The sequence below is a fragment of the Macrobrachium nipponense genome, chromosome 4, assembly GCF_015104395.2.
Source record: "Macrobrachium nipponense isolate FS-2020 chromosome 4, ASM1510439v2, whole genome shotgun sequence".
Lineage (NCBI taxonomy): Eukaryota > Metazoa > Arthropoda > Malacostraca > Decapoda > Palaemonidae > Macrobrachium > Macrobrachium nipponense.
The window spans coordinates 13,552,909-13,567,491 of NC_061100.1; the positions used below are offsets into that span (position 1 = coordinate 13,552,909).

The 14,583-nt window shown below is 41.4% G+C and overlaps 1 protein-coding gene across 10 annotated transcripts in view; it reads left to right on the top strand.

The window, feature by feature from the left end:
• Nucleotides 1–14,583, top strand: part of LOC135210717 (zinc finger RNA-binding protein-like) — a 116,279-nt gene that overhangs the window by 87,387 nt on the left and 14,309 nt on the right. For 7 of the 10 annotated variants that reach the window (XM_064243504.1, XM_064243509.1, XM_064243506.1 and 4 more), the window contains 2 exons: nucleotides 13,507–13,719; nucleotides 14,333–14,489. In XM_064243504.1, the coding sequence (XP_064099574.1) occupies nucleotides 13,507–13,719; nucleotides 14,333–14,489 (370 nt within the window). The remainder of the gene's footprint in view (nucleotides 1–13,506; nucleotides 13,720–14,332; nucleotides 14,490–14,583) is intronic. The other 3 variants (XM_064243505.1, XM_064243510.1, XM_064243513.1) reach the window with 1 other exon arrangement.

The following is a 14,583-nucleotide window of genomic DNA, read 5'->3' on the forward strand; positions in this document are numbered from 1 at the left end:
CCTACCAGGCGTACCAACCTTGGATGGTTTGCTTGCGCATTATATGGCATCACGGTTCCAGCAGGGTCCAGCAGCGCTGAATGTTCCTCATCCCCCTGGCTTGCAATTTATGGGAAATAATGCCGCGGCTACGCTATCAAATTCGATGTTTACAGCGATGCAGAACGTGGGAGGTAGTTTGGCAGCAAACGTGCGGTTGCCAGCAGAAGCCGCCCAACTCTCCCTACGAGATGGGTGACGTCACAACATACGTCACACACCGATATGGCAGGCATGATGACGTCACAGACTGCTTCTCGGCCTATTTCGTTGCACCCAGACTCAAATACGCCTTCTGACTTGGCAATACAAACTGTAATGCAGAAATTACAGGATATAGAGAAGAGAATGGATAAGAGACAAAAAGAAAAGGTGTGATTCGCCTTCTTCCTCTAGTTCGGCGTCATTGCTAAGTCCGATGACGTCACGGCGAGCGCCAGTCAAGTGTTAGAGGATTTGGGATTTCGCGACTGATCCTCGGGCTAAGAGGAGAAGAGTGAATTCTTCTTCATCTTCAGACCAGGACTGTCGTATCCCAGTCAGCAGGAAGGTCGGGAAGTCAGTGGCTAGTAAGCACAAAGCTAGCAGACGAAGCCGTTCGCAAGAATCCGAACAAGCGAGAGGGGCGACGGCCGATGGACCAGCGGCCGATGCCGAGTTGCCAGTTAGGATTACAAAGACTACGATACCGCTGGTAAAATCGACGTTGGCGGCGAAAGGTGCAGCAGAGGATAGAATGCAGGTCCCAGTTTCGCCCGTAAGGCCATTCAAAATACGTACAAAGGATGATAAGGCTCCTTTTAAAAGTACGAAAAATAGGGAGTTGGCAACCTCGTCGGATACGTTCGTGGAAGGCAGTGTCCGTCTGGATGAAAGGTCGAGGCCTAGTTCTCCGACGCTCGAAAACGATACCAATACTAATAGAGACGAAGTTATATCTGTTTCAAGGGAGCCTTCATCTTGGAGATCTAGACAAGATTCTCGCTCTAGATCCGTGAGCAGAGAAAGAGTGAGGCGTTCTTGTTCCCCTGCTGACTGTTTGGGATCGAGCCAACGGCGGCCAGCTAAGATCAAAGAGACCGCGGCCGTGGAATTCCGGGCCGTTTGTCAGAAGATAGGGGTGAGACAACATCCCTTGTGACGGAGAACAGTACATTAGAGCCGGAGGAAGGAGAAAACCAAGAGTTCTGGCCTCGTATGCAGAGGTGATTGATTTGATTCGTCAATTCAATAACCTTTCGGAGAAGACAGAAACACCGGCCAGTATGCTTCCTCCTGGAATTGACATGGCATTTGGATTAAAAAGGGATACCAAGGTGTCGTATGAATTGCCTTGTTCGAGTCATGCGGATTCTGTCTTACAACACGTAAACGCAAAGATTGCAGGAAGGGATAATTCCTTAAGATCTAATAGATCATTTAAATTTATTCCCCCTCCAATGATGAAGCAAAGGAAATATTATACGACACCGAAGGTCCCTTTGCTGTCTAGACAAGTGAACCCTAATGTTGTAAAATTAAGGCCTGGATTAACCTTGGATCAAGTTAAAATGGAGTGCCCTTCAATGACGTACCAAGAGGCTGCTACGTTAGAAGCAACAGCTTCTTCTGTCTTTCAGACTGCTTTTTGGTTAGATCTTTGGTCAACAGCAGTGACAAGAAAGGTAGTGGATGAATCATTGTTCATTAGATTACTACAGTCAGGTTCCAAGGCGATTGCGTACCTGACAAACTTAAGTGCCAATGTTTGGGCAAATATCCTGCTAATGAGGAGAGATGCAGCGTTGGCTAGACTAAGCCGCACTATGGATTTGGATTCCCTGTTAGCGATGAGGAATGGGGATATCTTGGAGTCGCAACTGCTGTTGCCAGAGGCGATAGATAGAAGAAGGATGGACACTAACGATAGGTTGGTGCAGCAGGCAATTAGGAAAACGTCTAACAGTCGAGCTACTCCTTTGGAGGGGAGACAACAGCAAATATCTCGGAAGAAGACAGTGAGACATAACATCCCTAATAGAGCCACAAGACCCTCTTCCCCAAAGAGGCTAACTCATCGGCCCTTTCACAATAGAAACAACAGAGGAAGGGGGGGGGGGAGGGGGGGGGGGGAGGGAGAGGGAGAGGCTCAAGAAGATAGGATGGGCGCCTCTCATCACTCGGCCACACCAGTGGAGGGTTGCCTGGCAAATCACTGGAAGGTGTGGCAGGAACTAGGGGCAGAGCAGTGAGTGGTGGATGTTCTCAGGATCGGGTATTTGATCCCGTTCGTGGTAACCCCGCCCCTGACAGATCAGCCATTACCCCACTTCGCTTATGCTCACGAATCTCAGAAGGCCATTATTCTGCAAGACGAAGTAAAGAAGATGATGGAAAAGGGAGCTGTGGAACAAGTATGCAGTCCGTCGAAAGGCTTCTACAGCAGGATTTTCCTGGTACCCAAAGCCAACAGGGAGTGGAGGACAGTAATAGACCTGTCAACTCTGAATCTGTTTATAAGGAAATCAGTTTCAAAATGGAAACTCCAAGAACGGTTCTACAAGCAGTCAGGATCGGGGACTTTATGCTGACAGTCGACCTGAAGGACGCATACTTTCAGATACCAGTCCATCAGTCTTCAAGGAAATTTCTCAGCTTCAGTCTTGCAGGGAAAGTTTTCGAATTCAAGGTCCTGTGCTTCGGATTGACAACGTCTCCTCAAGTGTTTACAAGAGTGTTCACTCTCGTGTCGACGTGGGCGCATGCTCAGGGGATCAGGCTAATAAGATATCTGGACGATTGGCTGGTGATAGCGAAGTCCAGAGAGAAATTACTCAGGGACAGGGCGACCCTCCTGCAGCTTTGTCACAGCCTAGGTATTGTGATAAATCAGGAGAAGTCGCAGTTGGATCCAAGTCAACGTTTGGAGTATCTGGGAATGGTTATAGACACAACAGAAGCCAAAGTATTCCCGACAGACCAAAGAATAGAGAAATGCAAACAAGTGGTGAATGCCTTTCTGGGAAAACAAACACAGCCAGCAAGACAGTGGCAGGTGGTACTGGGAATCCTAACCTCCCTGGAGAAGCTAGTACCACAAGGAAGGGTACACCTTCGGTCCCTACAATGGAGGATGAAGGAGTTTTGGTCACCAATAGTAGATCACCTGTACGAGCAAATTCCCTTGTCGGCAGAAGTAAGGAAAGACTTGCTGTGGTGGGTGAACGACGACAATCTGGCAGTGGGTCTCCCCCTTCAACAATCCTCTCTGGACCTCTTGCTGTTCTCGGATGCGTCACTAGAAGGCTGGGGAGCCCATATGGAGGAGTTGATGGTGCCAGCAAAATGGAGTTGCAAGGACAGAGAACTCCATATAAACGTGCTGGAGTTAAAAGCAGCGTTTCTAGCTCTACAGGAATTCAGGGAGAGAGTAAAGGGACACTCAGTGGTATTGATGTCAGACAACACCACAGTAGTAGCTTATATAAACAAACAAGGAGGCCTAGTATCTCGGCAGTTACATGTGACGACAGTTCAACTTCATCAGTGGGCTGGTAGACATCAGGGCCAGGTATATTCCGGGAAAAAGAAACATAGTGGCCGACAAGTTGAGCCGCAGGGATCAGATTCTGGGAACGGAGTGGTCCTTGCACCAACAGGTAGTGGACAGGATGCACATGTTGTGGGAAGGACCGATCATAGACCTATTCGCAACCAGGTACAACAAAAAGTTGGAAGTGTAATTTTCGGTAGTCCCAGACGCAGAGGCAGTAGCAGAAGATGCGCTACAACACCCTTGGGACAATCTGGACGTGTACTCATTTCCTCCATTTTGTCTAATCCGTCAGGTTCTGAACAGGGTAATGCGGTCTCAGAACCTCAAGATGACCCTGGTAGCTCCGTTATGGCCGAAGGCAGAGTGGTTTCCAGACCTACTGGAACTCCTAATAGATGTGCCGAGAGAGTTACCCCCGTGGAGCAACCTACTGTGTCAGCCCAACATGGAGAGGTACCACCAGTCGGTGAAGTCCCTATCGCTTCACGGGTGGAGACTGTCAAGTATCTCCTCCGAGCTAGAGGGTTTTCGCTGAAAGCAACAACTCAGATGGCAGGAAATATCAGAAAATCATCTGCGACAGTATACCAAGGAAAGTGGTCAGCATGCTGTAATTGGTGTATTAGAGGGAACTTGTCTCCACTCGGTACCACTATTCAGCAGTTAGCAGACTTTCTGATATATCTCAGAACAGAAAAGCATATGTCTGTATCTGCAGTGAAGGGGTACAGGGCTGCTCTAGCCTTAGTCTTACGAATGAAAGGGGTGGACATTTCGTCTTCATGGGAGTTGGCCATGCTGATGAGGAGCTTTGAACAGTCATGTCCACCAAAGGAACTAAAAGCCCTAGATTGGGATCTGACCATGGTACGTACTGAGTAGTCTGACAAAACCCCCCTACGAACCACTAAGGCAGTCCACGGATAGGAGCCTGACCCTGAAGACAGTCTTCTTATTGGCCCTGGCTTCAACCAAACGGGTGGAGGAGCTACATGGCCTCTCATATCTCATAAAGCACTCGAGAGGTTGGAGGTCAGTGGTATTTGAGTTTGTTCCAGAATTTGTGGCCAAGACCCAAAACCCAACAATAGTGGACGGCAGATTCGACTCCTTTGCCATACCTTCCTTGGCAGACTTTGTAGACAATGACAAAGATGAGATGCTTCTGTGCCCCGTCAGGGCACAAAGGGAGTACTTAAGAAGAACAAGGCACCTCAGGCCGGGGTGCCGGAGGTTGTTCGTAAGTACAGGACGGAACAAGAAGGAAGTGTCCAAGAATACAATATCGTTTTGGCTAAGGGAGACGATCAGAAATGCTTATACAGAAGACAGGGGGTCAGATAGCCAGGTGGGAGCTAGAGCTCATGACATCAGGGGCTTGAGTGCTTCTCTGGCATTTAAGAAGAACATGTCTGTGGAGAGAATTCTGAAAGCTGGTGTGTGGAAACGCCAAACAACTTTCACCTCATTTTATTTGAAAGACGTTGCCCATAGATCCTTGGACACTTTTTCCTTGGGTCCAGTGGTGGCGGCCCAAAAAGTGATATAGCTCATCCAGTACCCCTAGCGGGTCAGTTTGCGTCTAGTCTAAGATGAAAGTATGAAAGTAGAATGAATGGGATGACTGGTCTTTTTTTTTCTTTACTACTTTCTTCCTACTCCTTTAAATACGGGCAATATGAAGGAGGGAACCGTCATATGCTGGAACGGACTAGATGCAGGTGAGGTGGTCAGCCATACTGTGAAGCTATCTTAGGTTATGATATACTTTTCAGTAGCAACACACCCCTCCAGATAATAGGGAAGAGAGGGGTGAGGGTGGATCCAGTTACAAGATTCGCTTATATCTTTGGTTCTAGGTTCATTGTCCATTCTCTTGGAATTTCCCTAATATATTCGGAAATGGATAAGGTGGCAAACTCCCAGTCAGTTGTAGAGACTTACCTCCCTCCAATAAGTAAGTCTATCCTAATGTTAAGACCAAAGGTTTGTTCCGTATATGAACAAATACCAAATTTGTAACTAATTTGTATTTTTCATAACTAACAAACCTGAGGTCTTAACAGGTAAAGGCCCACCTCGAACCACCCCTCTAGCAGTCTCAACTGGGTTAGAAATATAACTGGTGGGTCACAGGGCGCCGTGGGTATTCTGGGTATACATGCCCCGTAACCTGGTATAGATGCCAATAGTCCCTGGATCTCACAAGTGTAATTTTAATTCTACCGGTTTCCAGCTTGGCGCTAGTAAATCCTAATGTTAAGACCTCAGGTTTGTTAGTTATGAAAAATACAAATTAGTTACAAATTTGGTATTTTTACTGTCTGGATATGCACATCTGGCATTACTTAGATCATTGGTGTGTTTCTAGATTTGTTGGTCATATGTTTTTAGGTTAATGGGTCATATTCAGACTTGTCACCCTCACCTCAGGAGGGCTGCATGTGCAACTTGTCGCCCTCACCTCAGAAGATCTGCATGCATGTCATTGGTTACTATGATGTTATTTGCCCATCCTCTAAAGCAAGCAGTACGAAAATGATTGATGAGGAGTTCCCCTGGTTTTTCTGGACCTTTGGGACATAACAGATGCATCTGCCCATATATTAGTTGACCAACTTCTGGACCTTCAGGCCCGAGGCTTTTACTTATAAGAACAGTGCCTCCCCACAAATCTGTTAACCCTCTGACGCCGAAGGGGTAAAATAAAAATTGTCTCCCGTATGGGGGGAGGGGGGGGGGGTCTCGGAGTGAGCGCAGAAGCGGGAAAAATATATTATTTTAAAAATCACAGCGTGCTTAGTTTTCAAGATTAAGAGTTCATTTTTGGCTCCTTTTTCTGTCATTGCCTGAAGTTTAGTATGCAACCATCAGAAATGAAAAAAAGTATCATTATCATATATAAATAATGCGATATATGATAGCGCAAAAACAAAATTTCACACATAATTGTATTCAAATCGTGCTGTGAGCAAAACGGTTAAAGCTAACGAGTTAATTTTTTTTCTTTGTATTTTACACTAAATTGCGATCATTTTGGTATATAACACATTGTAAAACGATCAAAGCAACAGAAAGAAAATATCACAAAATGATGCATGAATTCGTAACGTGCGGACATGTAAAAATTTTTTTTTTTCAAAAATTCACCATACATCTAAATATTGTTCTAGAGACTTCCAATTTGCTTCAAAATTAAGATAAATAATTGACTATTACTATACTTTTAGGGGTTTAGCTTACAATTGCAGTTTTTGACCATTTCGAACGAGTTAAAGTTGACCAAATGTCAAATTTTTTTATATTTTTTATATGCAAATATTTTGAAAATTACGCACATTTTCATATATAAAACTCTATGAAACGCCTAATATGAAACGGAGCAAATATTATAAGAATGCGACGTACGCATTTTGGAGATTTGCGGTGGAGAATCCTCGCGCGGAGGGAAGGAAAGTTTTTTTTTTTTTTTTTTAAATTCACCATAAATCTAAATATTGTGCTAGAGACTTCAAATTTGTTTCAAAATGAAGATAGACTTCAAATTTGTTTCAAAATGAAGATAAATGTCTGAATATTACTAGACTGTAAGATTTTTAGCTTACAATTGGTTTTTTCGACTTTCGGTAGAGTTTTTCGACCATTTCGGTAGAGTCAAAGTTGACCGAAAGTTGAAATTTTGGCACATCGTTATTTATATAAAAATATTTCAAAACTGATAAAAGCTACAATCATATGAGTATTTTTTTGTTGCATTCTACATGAAATTGCACACATTTTCATATATAATACTCCATGTAACTGCCAATTTAAATTGGTGCAAAAATTATGTCAAAGTGACTAAATAATTTCTGAGATGTGTCACTGATACTGTTTAGTGCGATAAGAAAGAAATTCGCGCTTGCACGCCTGGGTAACGATTGTAAACAAAACAACGCCTTGATCCGTGAGCTCCCAGCATCCCCCAAGGCACGTGATTCAAAAGTTTTCGCCTGGTAGGCCTATAAGTATTTTTCCGCGAATTTAAAAAAAAACTCTTCTATGTCGACGTATGATACGTCCAATCGGCACCCTACAGACAATTTATCTCGACGTATAATACGTCCAATTGGCGTAAGAGGGTTAAGTTGGTGGTACAAGTCATTGCCTGTCTTTCGAATTGCTGTGCTGTCTATTTCTGGAGATCTTAATTGGAGTAGAACTTGATGGTGATACCATTATTCTCAGTTAAAACCCTAGGATTTGAAGTCGGGCCACAACTCCCTGAGTACGAAGTTACTAAACCTGCTTTTCGAGTTGGTATGAAGCGGGCTAGACATCAAACCCTTTCCCACTTGTTTTTAGTTGTGTATGGCAAATTATTTCACATAAATTATCCTAATAGTAGGAGTGGTTTCATTATCCTCATAGCAGGAATGTTTCTGGATTTACCCCTACAGTCCTCTAATCCTTTAACACTGGAGGAAGCTTCTTGAGCAGCCACAGCTGTACAATACAAGACATTTGACAGCTAACCTCCTTCTTAACAAGAGAATCAACATGCCCCCCAACTTGGTATTACAAATTAAATGCTTGACCCCTTGGTGCCTTTACACTTCTTAATTATGTATTTCTTCATCATTCTTTCCTACCATAAGAAATTGTCCTTATCACTTAGGGGATGCTGAGCAGCTCATGCAAGACTTCATTCGGTGCATGCTGGACTATTCTGCTCATAAGTCATCCATGAAACTTCCTAGCTTAGATTTATCCATGGACATTAGAAGTTAGATGAAATGTACTAAAATTTTCTCCAAGAGGCTTTTACTGGATTTGATCCTCATGATTTTTGGTGGCACTCGTGTTTTTTTTTTATTATATTAGAACTTTTATTGTGCTCAGCCTTGTTGTAGAGTAAAAGAGCAATGGCCGAGAGAGAGAGAGAGAGAGAGCATATTTGACAGATTTTTAACTGGTTGCTGTTGTGGTGGGATTTTAAGTACATATTTCATTATAGAAAAGTTAATTTTTGCTCCAGTAAAGGTTAACTGTACATAGTTGTAGAAAGCACACTAAATATGGTGGATGCACATTGATATTGAAATTGTCGTTGGTCCAGTATGTGCTAGTGCACTGATAACGTTAAATATGGTGAAAGGTAGTTGAGCCCCTTCTGATATTTATGCTGAAATCCTTTGTACATTTAACTGTCTGTCATTGTTTTGGAAGGTCTCCTTCCATCTTTTATGTACCAAATCTTTATCACAAATGTCTGAAAGTTTTCAGCCTTATCCAGTTTTCCAGTATATTCAAGGAAATTAAAATTTAATATCAATTCTTCCATTTTATTTAAATGTATTAGTTACATGACTATACATTACCAGGCTGTGTAATGGCAAAGGGATTAATCCTTCTCTTAAAATTAACCCTAAAGCTTATGTACTCTATTGCAGTGCTTGCTTAAAAGTCCTTAAAGAAGAAAGAAATTGAACATTTCCCGCTAAGTGTTGACTTTGTTACGAGGATAGGAAAGACTTAGTGATTATTTTTTTTTTTCTTCATGTATTGTGAAAGTCCAAATGATCGAGGTAGTTCTACAGTATTGACAAAGTCCTTAAAGAACAAAAAGAAAATTGAACATTGTTTTGTGACAGCTGCATAAAATGGTGTTAACAGGAACAGCTAAGCTCATTGTACTAGAAATAGATCTTAGTTACATTGAGAGAAACTGTATGTAGGATTCCAGGTGAAAAAAGAAAAATGACAATTTGGGGTAAGGAAAGCTTCATGGCTGTACCATAAATTTGTTAAGATAAAGCAAGCTAGAAAGGAAACTTATTTTGCAAAATTCATTAATGGTGAAACTTACTTTACATAATTCAGTCATTATGGTTAGGTTTTCCTCAACAGTGCATAACAATAAAGAATATTGTTCCATGAGAATATGCCAGTTCATACTTCCCATTTTCTTAATATGTATATCTTACAGCTAGTAGAAGTAGAGTATTCAAGGATTATGAAATCTTGGAGCTAATTTTAAGGGGGTCGCATCATCCATGAGATGTAAAATTTGAGTATGTAATAATCATATATTATTATCATATGATAAAATACAGACATAATAGATATGCATCTTTTCCATGGATATTTTAAAAAGTTTTGTTTTACCTCACTGCATCCAATAATATAAGTATTTTGAAAATCAGCTGAGGGCGATTGCGAAGTAAGTTTGTTTTGCTGTGTTGAACTAAAATCCGAGCGACCTTCTTGCCTCTAGCACAAATGAATCTCAAGATACTCTATTTATACAAGACAACGTTATTTTACGTTATACAAAGTGTTTTCAAGTGGAAATATCACTTGAAAACGTATCATTTGTGAAAGAAATTTAGTTATTTTTTCGTTAGTAGATGGGCTGAGGGCATGTTTATGGCGTTAACAAAAATCAACATTCCTTTCGATATTTTCACATCAGAATACTACGAGCTTTACGTATTTGTCTTTTGTTGTAGTGAAAACTGTAAAATGTGTTTTCATCCCCAATAGTTTTGATTAAAACAAGTTTCTCTCAAATTTTTTTAGTAGAGTTTGATGGTAGTATACCGAAGTTTGCGAAAGTTTCATCCACGTTGCCTATGCATGATAATAGTCATTAGAATATCAACATTCTATGTTCAACTTCATCTAAAACTTACAGATTAAATTTAAACTATATGCCCTTGCCAATCTTTTATCCATAGCGAGAAAGGGTATAATACTATAATTGTGCATCAGCAACAAGAATATAACTCCAGTAAACTTATGCCATCAAACACAACCGTAGATAAAATTGAGAGAAAATAGTTTTAATCAAAACTTCAGGTCTTGAAAGAACATATTTTACTGTTGTTTTCACGCCGATAAAAGATAAGTAATGTAACGGTAAAGTTCGTACTACGATGATATGAAGTGAAAATAAGGAACGGAATCACGTAATATTTTTACACAATAAACATGCCCACGACACAATCTGTTAACGAAAAAAATACTTTATTTCACAAGACAGTTTAAATTCTTAATTCAACTTAAAAACACGTCATACAGTGGTACCTCGAGATACGAAAGGCTTGACTTATGAAAAACTCGAGATACGAAAGCAAATACGAAAAATTTTACTGCTCTGAATACGAAAATTGTTCAAGATATGAAAGGTTGTTGCTGTAAAGTCCGAGATTCGCCCGGACCACCGATAACAATTTTGAAACTCGCGCGCCGCCAACTAAGTAGACTCACCACCATCCTCCCGCTCTCCTATTGGTTCCTGATACTAGTCACTGCCATGAGATCCTTCTCTCCTATGGGTCAGCATCCCTCCCATCATGCATCTACTACGTAGCGGCGTGCTTCTTCGGCCACTGCACGGCATCATCTGTATCGTACACACGCAGTATTCGTTCGTTCTAACGATTTCGTTTATTAACGAACTTAACTCCATACGTATACGTACTACATAACATAATTACGTGCAGTATATACGTAGTCATGGGTCCCAAGAAACTTGAAATTCACGGAAAGCGGAAAGAAGAGGATGCTCTCTTTGGAGACGAAGATGGAGGTTATCAAGAAGTACGAAGCTGGTATGCGATTGAGTGTGATCGCCAAGGAATACGGCCGAAATCTGTTGACAATAGGCACCATCCTTAAGTAGAAGGATGTCATCACAGCAGCTACACCTTCTTTGGTCCCAGTGCCTGGGCTTTTGCGTCACTATTTTGTCCGTGCACAATGAAATGGAAAGGCTTCTTGTCTGGATAAAAGACAAAGAAATGGCTGGCGATACGATAATGGGGACGGCAATCTCCCACAAGGCCAGCGCTATTTTCGGTGATTTGATTGCCCAGGCCGAAGACGACGGAGGAGAAGGGACATCAACTCCAACCCCAGAGTTCAAGGCTTCGCATGGGTCGTTCGAGAAATTCCGTAAACAGACTGGCATCCATTTGGTGGTGTGGCATGGGGAGGCGGCCAGCTCAGACACGAAAGCGGCCGAAGCCTTTGAAAAAACGTTCGACGAGATGATGATCAAGGAAGGCTACAATTCTCAGCAAGTCTTCAACTGTGATGAGACTGGCCTTTAAAAAAAAAAAAAAAAAAAAAATGCCTCGTCAGACGTACATCACGGAGGAAGAGAAGAAGCTACTTGGGCATAAGCCTATGAAAGACAGGCTTACGCTCGCACTTTGTTCGAACGCCAGTGGGGAGTGCAAGGTGAAGCCCCTACTTGTCTATCATTCCGAGACTCTTCAAGCCTTCAAGTCCCACAAAGTGCTTAAGGAGAAGCTTCCAGTGACGTGGAGGGCTAATGCGAAAGCCTGGGTAACGAAGCTTTTGTTCACCGAGTGGGTAAATCTGTGTTTCAGCCCGACAGTGAAGAAATTCTTGGAAGAGAAGCGCCTCCCTTTGAAATGCATGCTGTTGTTGGACAATGCCCCTGCTCACCCTCCTGGCCTCAAGGAAGATATCCTAGCGGAGTATTCCTTTATCAGGGTTCATTATCTTCTGCCTAACACCACCCCTCTCCTCCAGCCCATGGACCAGCAAGTGATATCGAACTTCAAGAAGCTATATACGAAACATCTTTTCAAGAGATGTTTCGACATCACCGATGCCACAAACCACACCTTGCGTGAATTTTGGAAGGAGCATTTCGATGTTGTGATATGCATCCGACTCATCGACTAAGCTTGGCAGGAGGTTTCGAGGCGAACCTTGAATTCCTCGTGGAGGAAACTCTTGCCTGATGCCGTATCCGCCCGAGACTTCGAGGGATTCGACGTGGGCGAAGCTGGTGCTCAAGTATGTACAGTATTTTGCATTTTTGGAGTCTTATTTCTTCCGTCAGATCGGCGTCGTAACCCTAGGACATGTGTTGTAGGCCTGGAAATATAATTTACTGGGGTGTTTTTGTAGGGCTTGGAACAGATTAGGCATTTTACATGTAAAATACGGTTCAAGATACGAAAAACTCTTGATACGAAGGCCGCCTTGGAACGGATTAATTTCTTATCTTCTCGAGGTACCACTGTACTATATATAGTGTATATATATATATATATTATATATATATATATAATATACTATATATATATATCAAATAGTATATATATATATATATATATATATACATACATACATACATACATACATACATACATACATAATATAATATGTATATACTATATACAGTGGTACCTCGAGATACTAAATTAATATATTATATTATATTTATACCAACTCTTGTACTGGTTGAAACCCCTCATAAAGCTGAATTTACAAAACTGGCAACACGTATTTTGTATGATATTGAGTTTTAGTCCTCCAAATTGTATAGTAGATTGAAAACATAGTATTAGACTGAATTTCAAGTTAATTCTTTCAACTTTTTAAACAGCTAGTCATTTGTATTGGACATATTAATACTTAAGGGGGCCACAACCCATGACCCAATTATAAAGTTTTAAAGGAAGTTGGATACAGTTGTTTATAAAGTTGTACATCCCTTAGGGGGGATAGTGCCATCAGTGGACCTCATGCTGTGCACTGTAGGCATTATTTAAGGTTCTTTGCAGCGTGCCTTCGTTCCCTAGCTGCAACCCCTTCTGTTCCTTTTACTGTATCTCCTTTCATATTCTTTCTTTATCTTACTTTCCACCCTCTCCTAACCCTTGATTCATAGTGCAACTGCAAGGTTTTCCTCATGTTACACCTTTTTAAACCTTTTACTCTTAATTTCCATTTCAGTGCTGAATGACCTCATCGGTCCCAGTGATTGGTCTTTGGCCTAATTTCTATATTCAACTTAACTCATAAGTTTGTACATATTCTAGGCTTAATATAGAAGTGAAATTTATTTTGACCAAATTGAACAAAATTTCAAATGTGTTATCTTATTTTAACCATTAAATTTTTAACAGCAGGCCATGGAGTTGATGTGTGAGAAAGTTATAGCATCGGCCGGTCAACATTTAAGTCCTGGGGATGCCCTCAGAAGAGTATTTGAAGCATTAGCATCGGGACTATTGCTTCCAGGTTCTCCAGGCCTACTTGATCCTTGTGAAAAGGATCCAGTTGATGCAGCCTCATCACTTACAGCACAAGAACGAGAAGATATTACTGCTTCTGCACAGGTAGGGATCATTTAGTTGCCTTATTGTATTTGTGTCATTTTAAAACTTGGTTAGTAATTACACTGAAATGAGGACGTGTCATGTCCCTGAGTAATTGTACCTAGATGTGACAGTATAACATCCAATCTACATAGTCGTCATCATCAAATTGTCTTGGGTATAGAGCAAATAGGATTGCAGAATGAAAGTCCCAAAATATACCAATTAGACATTTTTGTTCCCCATTCACACAAAGTGCATTTACCCTTTTTCTAGAATTTTTATTACACAGTAACTTGTCATTGGATATGTGATGAGCAAACGCCTTTATATATATCTGAACTCGGGTTAAACTTACGAGAGGCTCTAAGGATATTCCTGCATATGAAAGTACAAATTGCCTCAAAAAATGTGTAATGTTTTGCAATGTAAAGAGAAGGGTTTGTTTTGGAAGTTTACAAATAGTTGTGTAAGTGAGGGAGGAGTGTCAAGGTTTTTGCTTAATAGTCCTTTCTTAAGTAGTACTTAGGCACTAATAACTGGATGGTATTTGGTAAGGTTTGATTTTATTTTCAGATATGACTAATGTTTCATATTTTTAAATTTTATATTTAATGTGGTTGATTTATTTCAGCATGCTCTCCGGTTGATAGCTTTCCGCCAAATACACAAGGTGCTAGGTATGGATCCAATTCCACCCCCAAAATTTCAGAGAGGTGGCAGATTCACCCGAAAGAGACGAAGAGATAATTCCTCAGGCGAAGGCAATGATTCAGAGGGAGAATTAGAAGGTAAATTGAAGCTACTTTGTTGATTAGGGTTATTCCTTGGTTATCAAGTGAAGCAGGTTAGTTTTCAAATTACAGGTAGAAGCATGGCCTTAAT